The sequence below is a fragment of the Anopheles merus genome, chromosome 2R (genome assembly GCF_017562075.2).
Source record: "Anopheles merus strain MAF chromosome 2R, AmerM5.1, whole genome shotgun sequence".
In the NCBI taxonomy this organism is placed as follows: Eukaryota; Metazoa; Arthropoda; class Insecta; order Diptera; family Culicidae; genus Anopheles; species Anopheles merus.
In genome coordinates this window covers 36,923,263-36,937,691 of record NC_054082.1, presented here as the reverse complement: position 1 = coordinate 36,937,691, position 14,429 = coordinate 36,923,263, and the positions used below count along the sequence as shown (strand labels likewise).

General features: G+C 46.5%; 1 protein-coding gene across 1 annotated transcript in view; it reads left to right on the top strand.

Annotated features, from left to right (window-relative positions):
* LOC121587891 (extracellular sulfatase SULF-1 homolog) overlaps window positions 1-14,429 on the top strand; it is a 46,098-nt gene that overhangs the window by 23,177 nt on the left and 8,492 nt on the right. Inside the window, exon 2 of the mRNA XM_041905185.1 lies at window positions 10,596-12,578. Coding sequence (XP_041761119.1) covers window positions 11,515-12,578 — 1,064 coding nt within the window. The 5' untranslated portion in view covers window positions 10,596-11,514. The remainder of the gene's footprint in view (window positions 1-10,595; window positions 12,579-14,429) is intronic.

Sequence of the window (14,429 nt, the reverse complement as noted above, 5' to 3'; positions counted from 1 at the left end):
TCTTCCCCACGGTTAGCTGTGACTTTCTTTGATGGCAAATGGGTATACCTAGTGACTGTCATTCATTCATCCAATCGACCGTTTCATTCATTAGCCTCCTTCCCAATGTGTCAGTGAAGGTGGGGCCACTCGTTTTAGGCTCGCTGAAACGAATTGCACAGTCGTTTTGTCCCAAGGAGTGGCGAGACGAGAGTGAGATAGGTGAAGAGCAACAAAAAAAAGCAGTAAATACAAAATACGACCCAAAGAAAGGGCTGACCCGGTATGGGCAAGGAAATGCCGAATGCCCGGCGGACGGTTTGTTGATTCATTGATGGCTGGTTGAAATGGCTGAAAATGGTAATCAATTATGGAGCGAGTCGATTTTAGCATTCGTCTGTACGCGCTCACTGCCACCGTACGATAAGCGTTAGGCGTGTGGAGTGGAAAATCAGTGCCCAGTGCCTTTGATTGAGGAAAAATTGCTTCTACCGCATTAGGCAATAGCGAGAGAGGGAGTTGGGAAAATGGTTTACGGTTTGATGCGTATCGTAAGCTGATGTAAAAGAAGGAGTATGTTTGGATGTGTGTGAGTGAGAGAGATATAAAAACCACAACCAAATCTAGAAGACGGCATAGTGATTCATGCGTTCGTAGTATCCTTCACGACCGTGGGTCGATTTTAAAATGGAAGAAAAGGGTAGAAGCATTATGTCGGGTTTACTGTGAGTGTTCAATACACTAAAGATGGTACCACACATTTGTGGGTTTATTTTTTGCGCTTGTTCTTGTGAATCCCCCCCGTGGCAACCCTTTTAAAGGTTGATTGGATGAGTGTCTGCCCGGAAAAGGGGATCGCATCGGGTGGCAAAAAGGAAATAAGCACACGCAATCGCCGTCTCGGGTCTCGCCATCTCTGCGTGAAAGAAAGTATCGCATGGACAGGTGCCCAGATGCAAGGGGGGGGGGAGTGTGAAATAAAAGGTGGGATATACATGAAAAAACATCACAACCACAGAAAAGGTAAGCATCATCCCGCAACTGTAAAGATGGCAATCGTATTGAATGGAATGGCGGCGAGCGTACCCGGTGTCGGTCGCTTAGGCGAAGATTGTATCCACACCGGGTTAGGAAACGGAAGCTTTAAAGCACGCCGAAGATCCCGCTCTCCGAATATGGTGCGGTTCGTAGCAGGTGGTTGTCCACCTCGGCTGAAGGATCGGGGAATTGAAACTTCGATTCCATTGCGGACTACGGTGGTCGCGAATGAATCAGACGGCAGTGTCGAAGCGCTGCTGGGAAGAAGATGGTCCCTGGTGGGTTTCCTTTTTCGTGAAGGCATTCGTTGGCCTTCCCTTAAAGAGGGTTGAAAAATAATTTAATAAATGGATGGAGCTATCCCGGGCCCTAATCGATTACGAAATGTTTGATTATAAAGAAAGAGAGAAAAAAAAACCGCACAGGTAATCTACGGTTGCTGAAGCATGTTTGTAGATCAAAGCGATCGTAGACGAATGTATTTCTTTGTGATGAAGTAACATTAACCTCTGGCTGAACATATTTGCATCGGTCGACATTTGAATGGTAAGCTTTTTGCCCCGTTCGCCCGTGAATTGAATGGTAATCTGATCCTCCATTCTTCTGTTACTGCCGGAGGCGCTCCATTTCCTGCGCCGTGATATGTTGTGCGATAATGCTGCTGTTGCTGCTGCTGCCCGTCATTAAAACCGGTGCCCACTATCTCCGGCCCAACAATCAATGGAAAGCGGTGCGGAAACGATTAGTCCCACCATGTTGGGTGAGATAATCGTGAAAAATTATCTTCTCTAAAATCGGAAGTCATCGCTCTCTTTCTTGGCGTCTAGGACGATGGAACGGGCGGACGGTGTGTGTACCTTCTGCGCGTGCAACTTGTAGCACGTCTCGGTCGGTGGGATTTGGACAGCGAGCAAGATCGCAAGGTTAAATGAAGAACATTTCACATTGAGCAATTGCTCGCGTGCATTGCGCGGGTTTCGAGGTGGGGTGGAGTTTTCCTGTGCACAATCGCACTTGAGCTTAAAGTGAAACAGGATAAGATTATCGTAAGCGCAATGCAAGGAAACGGCACACAATTACCTTGGCTCGTTAATCGGAAACCGAAACGAAGGTAACATGAAGTTGCACGCTGGATCGATTTGTATCATCCTTCTTCAACCTTGAGCAGTTACTGACGCTAATTTTTTCCTCTTCCAACTGTTTGGACGTGGGCTGGCAGAAGGAAAACTGTTTCCACTGTGAACTGTGAAGGTTCGGGGAGCGGTAGAATTGATGTTGTTCATTAGAGGTACGTAAATAAATAAGTACGTAACAGCGTTGCTTCCTTCGTGTCTGTCAGCCAGTGGATGGGTACCGTCGCCATGGCTATGGTTTTGTGAAGACTGTGTAGACCAGTGTAGTCAAACTCATTTGATCAGGAGGGACGAATTGGTGTCATAATCAGTAGAATGTTGTATCTATGCGAATTTACGAAAATTGTACAATCCAATTGTTGAGTGAAGATAATTCCTGGGATGTTGGAGATAATGACGTTGTGTGCACGTCATATAGCGTCCTACTTTTGTCACCTATGATCGAAACATAACCTCTTTATATTTGATTAATACTAGAATAAATATTGAAAATTACCAAAAACTACAATGCCACCCCAGTGATTTTTCTCAAAAAGGTCTCGCATCTTATCGAATGTTGTCAAGAACCGGATGTTTGACTACTCTGGTATTTGACGGTCATCAAGAACTGGTTTTAGGATGCTACTAGGTTGCCACCTTTTGCGTCCCCTAGCAGAAGATATCTCACGTACAGTGAACACAAACATACACACACTCACAAAGTTTGCAGAAGCATTGTATGAAAGTTTATTGTCCGAGGTACACAAGGCAAAGGTTACATCGGCACGATGGATGCACTAGAATGCATCGCCGGTGAAAGATCTTACCGGCTTAGACAAACAAAGCAGAGTGATACTAGAAGCATTATGGATCGTTAGGAATAGGATTTAGAACCATTTTGTTGTTGTGTTGTCATTTCCCACGGGACGGCCATCGTTGTAGCACGGACCAGTTTTTACTCAAAGTGTCGGATGCTTTTAACAGCTTCTATTTTGGCAGAGTAGTGGCGAGCGAGGGCTAGCCTAATCAGTTCTAACAACACCATAAAGGAAGCTTTTAGACGAGAGTTTGGGATCGAAGAGGTCGTCCGTCATTAACCTGTCTCATTCAATTTAACACACAAAACAGTGTCGGCTGCTGCTTTATTATTCTATTAGCAGCGAAATCAATTATGTAGCGTTTGATTGTAGTGAGTTTATTGCGCTTGAAGCAGTTAAACTAACCGGGCGTTGGTACGGCATAGTTTTTGTTTCTTTACTTTAGAGCAGTTTTAGGGAAGGTGAAATAAAGGAAAAAGCTCCCACAACCGATCGATACTCCCCGTCCCGCGCTATGCAGGCATCGTTGGGGCCAACGCATTAGCGACTCTGTGTGTTTGTGTGACAGCAAAACGCGCCCTCCGACATAACAAATCGCATCCACTTAAAAAACTGTACACAACGCACGGCGGCTTTTATTTATTCGGCTGTTATTTTTGGACACAGCCAGCACAGCACCGGAAGGAACCTTCACGATACTTCAGGTTTTTGGATTTCCACGCGATGACATTCGGCGGCGACCGGGAGAAGCGAACGCGAAATATGTGTGCCTTTCGAGTGACCTAGAACGGTTTGGCCGATTTTTGTTGTATATTTCGAAAACACTCCTCTCTAACTTTTTCGCAATGGTTGGCCGTTGAAATGTCACGGCGAGTCTACCAATGAAGCCACAAAGCTAACTAGGCGGTAGTTGTTTGGAAGACCGTTTTTTTTGCATAAGCGCTGACGTAAAGGACGAACACGAGCAGCTTGCTTGTGTTTGGCCTGATACAGTATTTCCTGCACCGCGCCCTTTGCCCTTAATAGAGCTCTCGCTGATCTTCCACCTGCTTCACTTTGCCGGAGTGCCGTCCTCGCAGCAATCGTTCCTTTCGGAGTTCATTCTTCGCGTGAGTGCATTTGCTGAAAGGCAGATGGTATAAAATGTGTACCACAAGACAATGATGGAATTTTGCTGTTTTGTTTTCATTGCAAGTGGAGAGTGGTGGTGTTGGAGGTGGCAATTTTTATGCTTCTTCCCCTCCCTTGATGATGGGATTTCTCCAATCCACTTCATCTCCCTCACCCCACTCTGGGCTTCAGGAATTGTTGGGCAAGTGATTTGTTGTGTTGCATTGTGTCGCACATAGAGACACACTAACGTAACGACAAGCCGGGCGGGCTGGAATCATAGATGCATGAAGCTACCGGGCGACATTGATCGGCAGACGGATAGAGTATCACGATGCGATGCAATTTGTGCAAGCATTGTTTGTGATGGATGGTGTAATCATCATCTCCCTTCGTTACCGTACTGTTGTGATGATTGTTGTGTAAAAATGTCTGAGCGAGTCCGGCCCGACTGGTTGTAAGCTTTACTGCACGCTATAAGATTGGAAGTAACGGCTGAAGACTCATCGCTTCAGAATGGGTAGTATTTTTAAAATCGCTTTCTATCTAGGTCAAACAGGACATTGTTTAGAGCCACAGTGGTAAGATAATCGATAGCCAATATATCGCAGTTTTGCTCCAGCCTTTACTATCTCACGCTTTAGCTCATTTCTAACCAATTCCGATGGACTCGGTGTTAGGCGATGTTCGGTTTTATAAATATGGCTTTAAACGTGCCATCGCGCCGACTCCACACAGTCTGTGCCTCACAGTCTGGTGTGAAAGGTCGACTGACTTATGACTTGTTACCTTTCGCTGACCCCTTGCGCATAGCTCGCGGTTGCAGCAACGAAACATTCCCAACAGCGCTTCAAATCGGCTTGACATTGTTTGTCTAGCTGACCTCCACCAACAAGATCACACTTCACGCCCTACTTGGGTTTGGATGAGGTGAGGTCCTACCTTTTAGCTGTATTAAGCCTCATACAGAGCCTCTTCGGTACCGGAAATGAGGTGTACTCCTCGAAGGTCAAATCACCCATCTTAATGTCAGTCCGCTTACCGCTGCCACCACTTCAACACTTGCGAGGTTCGTGCGATTCACGATTCTTTTTTGTTGCTCTTGCTTTCTGTAAACCAATGCGCTTCAATTAACGATCTAATGCCAATGGTTTCGGTCGTTCCCGTCAGCGCCTTTGAACTTTTCTCCGCCCAGCGCGCTAAAATACCTCCGGTTTGGGACGGGTAAGTGGGACTCAAAAGTCTGTGTGTGTTTGCATGTGTGTGTGTGTGTGTGTGTGTGTGTGTGTGTGTGTGTGTGTGTGTGTGTGTGTGTGTGTGTGGGCTAGCAAAGGCTTCGATTCATTAGCGTCGAGGGAGCCGATCGGCACTCCGAGATTTTTGTGGAACGCCGAGGTACATCATCAAAGGTATCCGGTTCTGTGTGGCTTCAGCGCCCCGGATCGTGTCGATTTGTTTGAGGCTTTCTTGTAGTAGAGGTAGATTATCAAAAAAAGCATCCTCAGACACATACACACTCGAACAACGAAAACGATACCTTCATGGCTCAATAAACTCTTTTACCAGCCAGCCATTGGTAGGCCGGGACGCTTTGCATGGAATTCATTTCGTTCGCTTCTCCTTCGTTCGACCATTTAGAACGTATGAATATTTTGGGGCCGGGAGCTTTATTTGAACCGGCTGCAGGATTCTGGGTTCCGTTTCATCTTTGTAATTAAACAAATTACAGTGCGCCCCGAAGCACGCGGTTATTAGTGGCGGCAATGCCGGGTGGCGCTTCCAGTTCGTTCTTGTTCTGGTTCCGTTCGGGCGTGCGTTCTCTTCGCGCATCGCTTTTGCTTTTGCGGTGGAGTAGTTTTTGTAGATTTTTTATTTGCTTAAATTTCTTCCTTTATTCGCCGTTTATCATTTGAGCGGCATCCACTGGAGGTTTGGAAAAGAAAGGGCTAGAAAAATAGGCTTATTCGAGTGCCCTCGGTTTCGCTCTTTCGTTTCGCGACGGTGCAATTTCGTTTGCGAAAAGTTTTGTACGTTCCTTTGGCACGGATTCGAGTAATGTTGAAATGAAATTTACGAATAATGCCCCTCATAATCTAAAGTAGCAGCTTATGGTGATTCATGTCCCTTTTTCTGTCTTGCCCCCTTTCTTTTTTTTTCGCTTCGAGTGGCATAATGAAACAGTTTAGTGGACGTACAATTTCGCTGCCTCGTCGTCACTTAGCACAACATTAAGCGCCATCGTCGGCGTATTTGATGCACAAGAGTGATGTGATATAAAAGCGAAAAAGAACGAACAGCTATATAAAACGCATTAAACTGCATTCAGCTGCAACGAGCATTCTGCGAAGCTGCGATGCGAAGCTTGCTCAAATCCTACTTTTCGTACTTAGCCATTATGGACGAATAATCAAGCGATTGTTACGTCGAATGGGATGGGTGGTCTGCGTCATAAAGACGGAAGTGTAATGCAGTGTTGCTGTTCATTCCCAGCTTTGTGCATCCATCACCGTGCTCTATGGTGTACTTTAATTTCGAGATGGCTATTCTGCCCGAAATAATTCTTCGTTTTAAAAAAGTACATGATGGGCAGGTTTTGGAACGTTTCATGTTATATTTTTGTTTTGTAGGCGAGTTCCACACCGCATAAAACTCCAAACACAGCGCTAATTCAGGCAGAACACATCAAGCTAGAAGCTGGTCGGCTTAACAGCTCGTTGACCACATTACTCGCGAAGATCTGCAAATGGCATTGCAAGAAATTAAGCACTGCGCTACAGAATCGTTTCTGCTCTGTAGTGGAAGTGATAAGGAGAACCGTTTAGTAAAATGTCCCCTGGTGGGTTGTAATGTAACCACTCAACTCAGTCCTCACTATTCGGAACCTAACTATTTAACAAAGACCTCACCATACTCCCCAAGACCCCGTTTTAAAAAATAACTCTTTGAGGGCAAGCGTCGGTGCATCGTACTTCCGAAACTATTTTCAGAAAGCATAACTTTAGCTCTTGAAATAAAATTTGCTGGAGCAGCAACACTTTATGCCCATTCTTATGGCTTTTTACAATTAACGAGCAGCCCTCCTACAAACTCGCCATCATCATCATCACCGTTGGAATTGCAGTTTGTGCATTAAAACCTCCCACCCACTGCCACCGAACCGTACGAAATGCACCGAAAAGTTGTGCTCTCAGCCCACACTACGGGGCGCAAATCTAGAGCCGAAGGTCGATGCATGGTCACGTCATTTCCATCTCAAGAGCATGACTCATCGAGGAAGAAGCTTCTCAGGGCCGAGGAGAAATCTCTTTTACCGGTGGGGGGAAATTCGCCAGGAGCGCCAAGAAAGCGACCGGCAGTGATGAGCAGACGTTTGCGGAAAAATGTGCAGCAACCCTATCCGGGCGGCGGGCACACTCAAAACACTGAAGTGTACGAACTTTCCTTTGCATTACGTTTCTTCGCATCTTGCGGAAGTGCTAAAAATGGACGCACTAATTACCCGCCCTTTGTACCCCTTTCCCCGTCCGACAGGGACGCCGTGTTTTTCTGTTCTAAAGCAGTCAACTGCAGGCTTTCCCTTGCTTCCGCTTATCATCCCTCGGATGTATGGGGTTGGCCATTTCGCCTCCCTCCTTTTGCAGAGAGGTTTCTTCGTGCTGTCCGGAACGTTGTGCAACTGACACCGGAAAATTCGCCCTTGTTGCCACGGACTCACTCGGATGTTAAAACCTGTTGGGCGCCGTGCTCCACCCATGAAACACGGCATAGAGCAGAGTGCTGGGGTTTGCTCCATTCCCTTAATGGACTTCCGTACGGTCGATTTAACACTGTTTTATAGATGCTGCACAGCTAATGAAAGCACCAAACGATAAAGTGCACAAATTCGTTTGAATGTTTGGGTTGGATTTTTTGAAAAAATGAACCCTTTTTTCCTACAACATTGTCCTGCCAGAATACGGGGTGAACGGAAAATCGAATGACAAGGATAAAAGCAAAACACCACACTCCAGACAACACAATCTTCCTACTCTCGGATACCTGTAGAGAGTAACATTTCGGTGGTGGATTAATTGAAAAGGATCGGTTCTTGAGGGGTGATGTTTCTGCTTTGAACGTTCGTCCGAAGGCGGAAGCACACGATGGGAGCACAGTTTTTCCGCTAGTGTGGTTCAGTTTGCAGGTAGATGGCCCCGGGGGCAAAGGTTGAACAGTGATGACCGCTTTGGCCGGTATTGGCTGGGTATTAGTTTCAGCCCGCCCACCCGCCAGCCGGCAGATCGGAAAAGAGCCTGGTGGCAATTTGATTAGGTCGTCATGCTCTCACCAAGGGACATGGGATGCACGAGTTGTTTGGGAGTTGTTGGTTGCTGTGTCGGAGGTGTTGTGAATGTAGCGAAACCGGTTGATAAGAAGATTGAAACATTAATTTAGTTTGCATTTCGGAGAGCAAAGTCAAGGGAAATAATGCAAATAGGCTAGGGCTGGACTAAAAGGATTTTGCACTTTGGTTGCTCAAATAAATTGGATGGTCACCACATATAGATAGCTTTTAGATAAGTACAAAAGAAGTAAGAGTTAGTTTGTTTTCACTTATAGCATGTTTGGTTAGGAATGCTAGTGAATTTAATGGATATTTATAATTATTAGACTTATAAATCCATTTCGTTTCATTTCATTTTATACAGGAAGTCGCTCAGAAACGTGAGTAATTGCAACAAAAAATCTTATTTATAGTTTTTAGTTTACGGTGCGAGAATTTTTAAACCCAATTTCGTAGTAGAAGGTAATATACAATTACTATTAACAATTTAGAGGTTTATTGATGCAGAACCAAAATGGTCTAGTTCAGCATCAGCACACAATATGAGTTTAGAGTCAGTGCTAGGATCACTACGAGTTCAGGCTTCTTTGCGCGACCTGTGTTGGGTTCATAATCAGTTCCAGAACCGGAATGGATTAAAAACGTAAACAACATTAAGGCATTCTTTCACAATTTTCGTGTATGAATAAAATGTTAATTTGATTTAGGTAAAATCCAATCGTTCACCCTCTAGCCGGCATATAAAAATGAGATTCCAATGACCACAAATTCAGTCATCATTTCTATTCAAGACCGTGCCATTAGTGTTGAAAGGTGTGCGTGCTATTCTTCTCTCAAGGTCAGATAATTCTATCACTTTCAGCAACCGCAACACCGATAGAACTTGCCTTTACTTTCTTTCGCCCGTTGTACCACCAAGGTGTTGTAGATAATTTGTCTGTATTTTTTCGCTTTTAGTTACACACATTTTCCTTCCCACCATACTTCGGGCAAGCATTCCATTTACTCTTAATGGTTTCATTACGTCAATCTCGTTTAATCTGTGGTCCACCTTTTTGTTCGTGTTCTGTTGGAAGGGGCTTCCTTTGACTTTCGCCTCATCGATTCGACATCGTTCTTCGACTGCGACTTCGGAATGAAAAAAAAAGCGGCATATGAACACTGCTCTCGTTGTGTTCAGGTCGCGAACGGTGTTCGAACAGGAGACATAAATTCACCTGATATTAATTTGAGGCTTAGCGTGTTCGCGCGTACAACGCGGTAGACCGCCGGCTCAGGTATTATTGGCACAGGGTGAAGAATTTTGGGGGTTTACTCTTCGGCTTACGGCTTCTTTCTACCTCGTCGACCGGCGGAGAGAGTGCGTGGACTCCCGAGGTCGAGAGGTTCTCTTTTCGGTAATTTAATCGCCGCGCTATTACGTTGTAATGCGAATTTTTATTACCTCCGCTGTGTGCCCTTTGCCATTTATATTCCTTTAACACACACACACACACACACACGCGCACGCACGCGGGGCTGGATAGAATCGGCGAAAGAATCAAGCGGACGCTGGCGCCGCTTCGATTCTGAGTTCCGTGCAGTGTGGCAGACGTTCGGTCCCTCAGTTCATGGGGCGGACGGGGTAGTAATTAGCGGATGGTTGCGTTTGCACACGATTCCTTACGATCGTTAAGGGAAAGGAATTCGATTCGATTGGCACGACCCCATCCCCATAAAGACCGCAGATTTTCCGTTGGTCAGTTTTGTTTTGGCGGATAAATGAACCCTGCTTTGTGTCCGCTTCGCGACCACAGCATTAGAAACCTTGCTGTTTCTGTGGAATGTTTTCGATTATTTATAAACTATTCTCTAGGTAAATGCTTCAGAGCCAACCCTGTACGCGCCTGTTTGCGCCTGTAAGGTATGCAAATGAGCGTTCGCATTTCACCAACATTTCGGTTGCGCGTTTATGCGCTTGGTACATAATTGCAGCTGGTAGCAGTTTCGTGCTCGTAAACCCGGAACCATCGCAACTAGAAGGTTTACGAAATAAATCATCACAGGTCGCGTTCTCCGTGCTCCCATCTTCCCCCTGGTGCTCTTGTTTTATCCTTTTGCCGTACCGTTTTTTGTTTCACTTACCCCGGCGAAGACTAGCGAATTTGCAACATGTGCAAAATTAGCGAAACATTAATCATATTGTGCCTTTTGCTCTTTGTTTTCTCCTCTCTTTAGGGCTAGCGAGTGGTCACACCCGGGCTGGGAGTGAACGAAAGAAGTGAAAAAAGGTCTCTCCCAGATCCAACGCTGCGCGGCAGGCAACCCCCTCGGACGCACTCATTAGAGATCGAACAACCAGTGGCACCAGGGTTGGGCCCCACTGCACCTAAGCGCCGTCATCACCGTCACCGAAGTCACGATCATTGACCCCGGAAAATCGAGCGACCAATCGTGGCTTGCGGTGGGTCGAGGAAGCATCGCACCCCGACCGCGAACACGTGATTGCGTGCGTGCTACAGAGCGAAACGATCCATCCGCCGGTGGTATAGTGATGATGATCGCGCCGAAAGCACGATACATTGGCTAAACTCTGGCCGTGGACACGGGTAGCGGACAGTGGAGTTGGAGCTCAACGCACTGTGCCATAAATCTGTCCCGTCAAGCAGTGTTAGCTTATGAACGTAATTAGCTGTAAAATGTGCAAAATGATGTGAATCGAGGCGGGCAAAAGAGCGGGTGCGATCGTGATGAAGTGATCGTACAATCTCGGGAGCAATCTGACGGCCACGGCACAAGCGCCCAGATGCAGGAAATGAGCGGTGAAAGTGTGATAGCATTTGTGCGACAGCTGCACATGTCATTGGAGAGTGTTTAAAGATGTGCCCGGCCATGTTGGTAGTGCCCGCACCACGATCTAGTTTCCGTTTGTTTGGGAAAATGTGTACACTTTGCAGTTGGTGCCCGGCGTGCCCTTAAGTGTGTGACGCCTCGTAAATACACTCCCAAAGTATATTGAACTGTGATAGTGTTCCGTGTGTGTGTGTGCTGTTGGATTGGACGCTGAGCCAATCTGTTTTTCAGTGTGCTTCATTTAAGTACTTCCGAAAGTGATTGTGTGTGCGTATTAAAGATTCGTAAGTCTTCAAGTATCGAGATGGCGTTACAGTGGAAATCGTTTGCACTACGCACGAAGCGTGGAACAAAAGTCGAAAGCTTAAGACTGGCGGTGACAATGTGCTCGTTGCTGTTCGTGCTGCTCGCCACACTCACGGTGGTGGCCGCGGCTAGTCAAAAGGAGGCCGATGCGGAAGCTGCCGGCAGTGTGGCGCACCGTGACGTCCAAGCGGACTGGCCCAACTACCAGTACCCGGAGCATCATGCTCCGCATCAGCAATCGCGTCGCAACGGTCACCGAGCCAACGGGCAGCATGCCGGGCGCCGACGACACCATCAGTACCGGGTGACCAAGAATCGACGCGTCCGGGCACCGCAGGATGGGCGCGGACGGGTGAAGAAAAGCGGCACCGGAAGCGTTACGGGCAATCTGCTAGCGCAGGACACGGTCGGTCAGCTCCCGTTGGCCGATCTGAGACAGACGCGCGAGCGCAAGCCAAACATCATCCTGATCCTAACCGACGATCAGGACGTGGAGCTTGGTTCGCTCAACTTTATGCCGCGCACGTTACGGCTGCTTCGGGACGGGGGAGCCGAGTTCCGGCACGCCTACACCACCACGCCCATGTGCTGCCCGGCCCGGTCTTCCATCCTGACCGGGATGTACGTGCACAATCACATGGTGTTCACGAACAACGACAACTGCTCGAGCACCACCTGGCAGACGACGCACGAGACGCGCTCGTTTGCCACCTACCTGTCGAACGCGGGCTACCGGACCGGGTACTTCGGGAAGTATCTGAACAAGTACAACGGGTCGTACATACCGCCCGGATGGCGAGAGTGGGGCGGGCTGATCATGAACTCGAAGTACTACAACTACAGCATCAACATGAATGGGCAGAAGATTAAGCACGGGTTCGATTACGCGAAAGATTACTATCCGGATTTGATCGCGAACGATTCGATCGCGTTTCTGCGCCAATCGAAGCATCAGAACCACCGGAAGCCAGTCCTGCTGGCGATGAGCTTCCCGGCACCACACGGTCCGGAAGATTCCGCCCCACAGTACAGCCATTTGTTTTTCAACGTCACCACGCACCAGTAAGTATCTAAGGCATTTAAAAAAAACATGAACTTATTTATGCAATTTGTATGACAAGAGACCATACCTTATTTCGTATTTGTCGTTTTAAACCACACGAATCGCCACGTGACCCTCTCACAAGCGGTCTCGCAAAAGTCGGAAATCAGAGCCAAGAAGAGATAGAGCACATTAACCGAATAAAATTTAAGATCACAGAGAGCGATATGTCAGCCGACCACAGATAGCATTAAACGGTCGAAAACGGCGTGATCTTGGCGGAAGGCCTTTTATGATGCAAACATTACGGAACAGTATAGCTTCGACGATTAGACAGACCCCCGTTTTACAGTTATCAATTTGCTTGCCTTAAAACATGTCAATCATGAGTTCAAGCACCGATTGGATCCCTGCCTACGTTGGACTGACTGTATCCTATCATAGGTTCATCAGTGACTTATTGAGAACCAAAAAGCCTGTAAATGGCTTAGACATCTCCCCTACAATCGCTAGCGATTGGTGTGATTTCAATATCTTGATTTTGCATACCTAATTTAATTTGCCATACAGACGCAATCGATCTGTGAAGATATTAGTGAAAGAGAGGACATTTTCGAACATGGTAAAAGTAATTTCAATGCTAAAAAATAATCTTTCCTATTATTAAGCCGGTTAAGACGGTCTTAGCTTTGTTTCCTTCAACATGCTTCTTTTTTGTAATTTTACTACCTACATAAGTAAAAGAACGTAATTTCTTGCAAATTTTAGAGGAACGATCTTGATTGGAAAACGCCACGACTACTACTTAATCGCCCTAAGAGTAGAATTACAATAAACCGTTGTTAGAAGCAGCTATTGTACAAGGGAGTGTGAAACGATCATGATCGTTCCTATGTTTTTATTGTATCTAACTTACTTAGCACTCAAACATCGAACTATGTACACACCTCTGCTACAATGTTGTTGTATTATGCTGTACGGTAATGTCCGAAATAATTTAACTCCAATTATCACTTTGGAAGCGCTACAATCAGTTTCTTCTTGTTTTGGGGGAAAAAAACTTCGACACAGTCCAACATCTTCATACGGTGTCTTCACATCCCGACGCTAAGTGATTGAGTCACAAGAAGACAGGTATTGATTGCATCAGGCAAATGTAAAAAAAAACACTCTACTCATACCGTTTGCATAACTCACATGGAATACATGGTAGCTTTTATTTTTTATACCGAACCTGCGCATTTCATAAAACCAACGTTAGACAACCATATTTATCACACGAGGACACGTGCAGCAGACGTCGTCACACAGGGGGCCACTCTGTCACTTCCCACACTCAGCGCGCTTGTTTTGCATCGATTAACGTAGATGGGCCGTGATTAGGAAGTAGTCGCTGTTAATCGAATCAGACACATCCTAGCCCTCGAACGGTGCTGAATGCTTCATCAATAATCTATCCGTGTGAATTAATTATTTAGCGCTGCGCAGGATTGCGCAAATGAAACTGTGTGAAGCGTCATATCATCAAACCCCCCTGAACGTGTTGCAATCTGCCAGGCACCGCCATACACGGCAGGATGTTTGGATGGACTGGAGGCGCAAACCTATGGCCGACAAAGTACGCCGCCAACTATTTTTATTAATGTCCAATGTCATCGATGATATTAATATTTTGACTCATGGCGGCGCACACTCGCCAGAGAAGAAAGGGACCCATTACACTGGATATAAAACGGATCCCCTCTCGAAGCAAACCGTGCCCAAGCAGACGCTACGGTAGGTGCCCTCTGAACCAGGGGCTATAAATCACCCCCTCAATAGGTTGGCACGAAATCCACCACACTACTCCCCCTATGTACTAGGCCACCTCA